At 45.5% G+C, this 1,567-nt stretch overlaps 1 protein-coding gene across 1 annotated transcript; it reads left to right on the top strand.

Annotated features, from left to right (window-relative positions):
- The first annotated feature begins 561 nt into the window (after nt 1-561).
- LOC147985519 (uncharacterized) lies at nt 562-1,311 on the top strand. The gene has a single exon (XM_087541616.1). It carries the CDS (start codon nt 562-564, stop codon nt 1,309-1,311), a length of 750 nt encoding a protein of 249 aa, XP_087397742.1.
- The last annotated feature ends 256 nt before the right edge of the window (nt 1,312-1,567 follow it).

Raw genomic sequence — 1,567 nt, 5'->3', positions numbered from 1 at the left:
ACCATGTTACCTTTAACCCGGAGGTCTCAGTTAACAATGTCAGTTCAGGATCCGAGTCCGGAGAGGACCCCACAACACCAGCAGAGCAGCAGAGCTTCTGAGTATTTGCAGTCGTCCGGATGATGTACGAGTGTAGTAGTATGAGTCATGAGGTTAAGTTTCATGTATGAGGGTAGTTGAGCCTGGTATGTTATGTATCTTTCATGTATGAGTCTATGTATAATTATGTTGGAACTCTATTTCCTTCACTGTGTTTTATTCGTCATTTCGGTTTTTTCTCGAGCTTTTGTTGCTGGCCTTTCCCAATTTATTTTGAATGCTTCTCATCTTGGTTGTGTTGTCTTGGGAAAAATCACAATAGGATGTCACGGGGAGGCAACAGTAGCAACATTCGCGAGGGACTCCTGTTCGTCGTTCCGCACGACAGGAGGACACTCCCCCGAGCCGTACGGTCCACCACCGCCTCCACCACCAAATCCTCCCTCCACCAAGCAAATACTACGTATGTTTGAGGAAAGACAGAATAATGATTTGGTTGAAATTTTAAAGAGTGTGCAAGCTATGGTTGGGCAGAATGGGAACCAGAACGTTCATCACTCAAAGCTGTCAGATTTTCGAAGGACCAAGCCTCCCAGTTTCAGTCAGGTTATTGACCCCTTGGAAGCAGACGATTGGCTACTAACCATTGAGAGGAAACTTGAGATTGCTCGTACTAAAGAAGGTGATAAAGTTCCATTTGCAACTCATTATCTTGAAGGCGCTGCTGCCATATGGTGGGAAAATATAAAAGCCATGTGGCCTGCTGATGAGGAAATCACCTGGTCAAAATTCACGGATCAGGTCCGGAAATATCATATCCCTACTGGAATTATGAAGACTAAGCAGCAAGAATTTCTCGCGCTCATCCAAGGAAATCAGTCTGTGGGTGAACATTTGCAAAATTTCAATCATTTGTCACATTACTCCCTTCATGACATGGCCACTAAAGAAAGAAAGATTGACAGATTTCTTGGTGGATTAAACCCGCAACTTCGGTGTACTCTCAGCATGTTTGATTTCCTAGATTTTAAAACTCTGGTGAACAAAGCCTTCATTGCGGAAAGGGAGCACAAGCTCGTGTCAGGCAAGAGGCCTGTCAATAACGATCACAAGTGCAAGTTTGAGCCAAAGAAGGATGGACAACCCGTACAAAAGGCTCGTACCTGGCAGCAGACTGAGGTGGAATACAAGCCCAAATGGCAACAAAATGTTAACAAGACCACCACCCAAGTCAAGAATGTCGTGCCCAACCCAGTGCACGAGGAGTGCTAGCGCATCAATGCTTGCTTCAGTTGTAGGTAAACCGGACATTATGCCAGACAGTGTCCCAAGAACAGCAAGGCGAATGCTCTATACAGGCCACAACTCAACTTTCTGGAATCATGCCCGGACCAGCACCACATCACTGGGCACGTTCATCACCTCTCCACAGATGAAGCCCAAGAAAACCCTGAAGTCGTCATTGGTATGTTTCCTGTTAACAACATACCTGCAGTAATTTTATTTGACTCTGGGGCTTCCCACTCTT

Source organism: Triticum urartu, chromosome 2A (genome assembly GCF_056163025.1).
Source record: "Triticum urartu cultivar PI428250 chromosome 2A, HENAU_Tu73, whole genome shotgun sequence".
Taxonomy (NCBI): domain Eukaryota; kingdom Viridiplantae; phylum Streptophyta; class Magnoliopsida; order Poales; family Poaceae; genus Triticum; species Triticum urartu.
The sequence above is the reverse complement of the archived record's forward strand: the minus strand, read 5'-3'. Positions and strand labels throughout refer to the sequence as shown.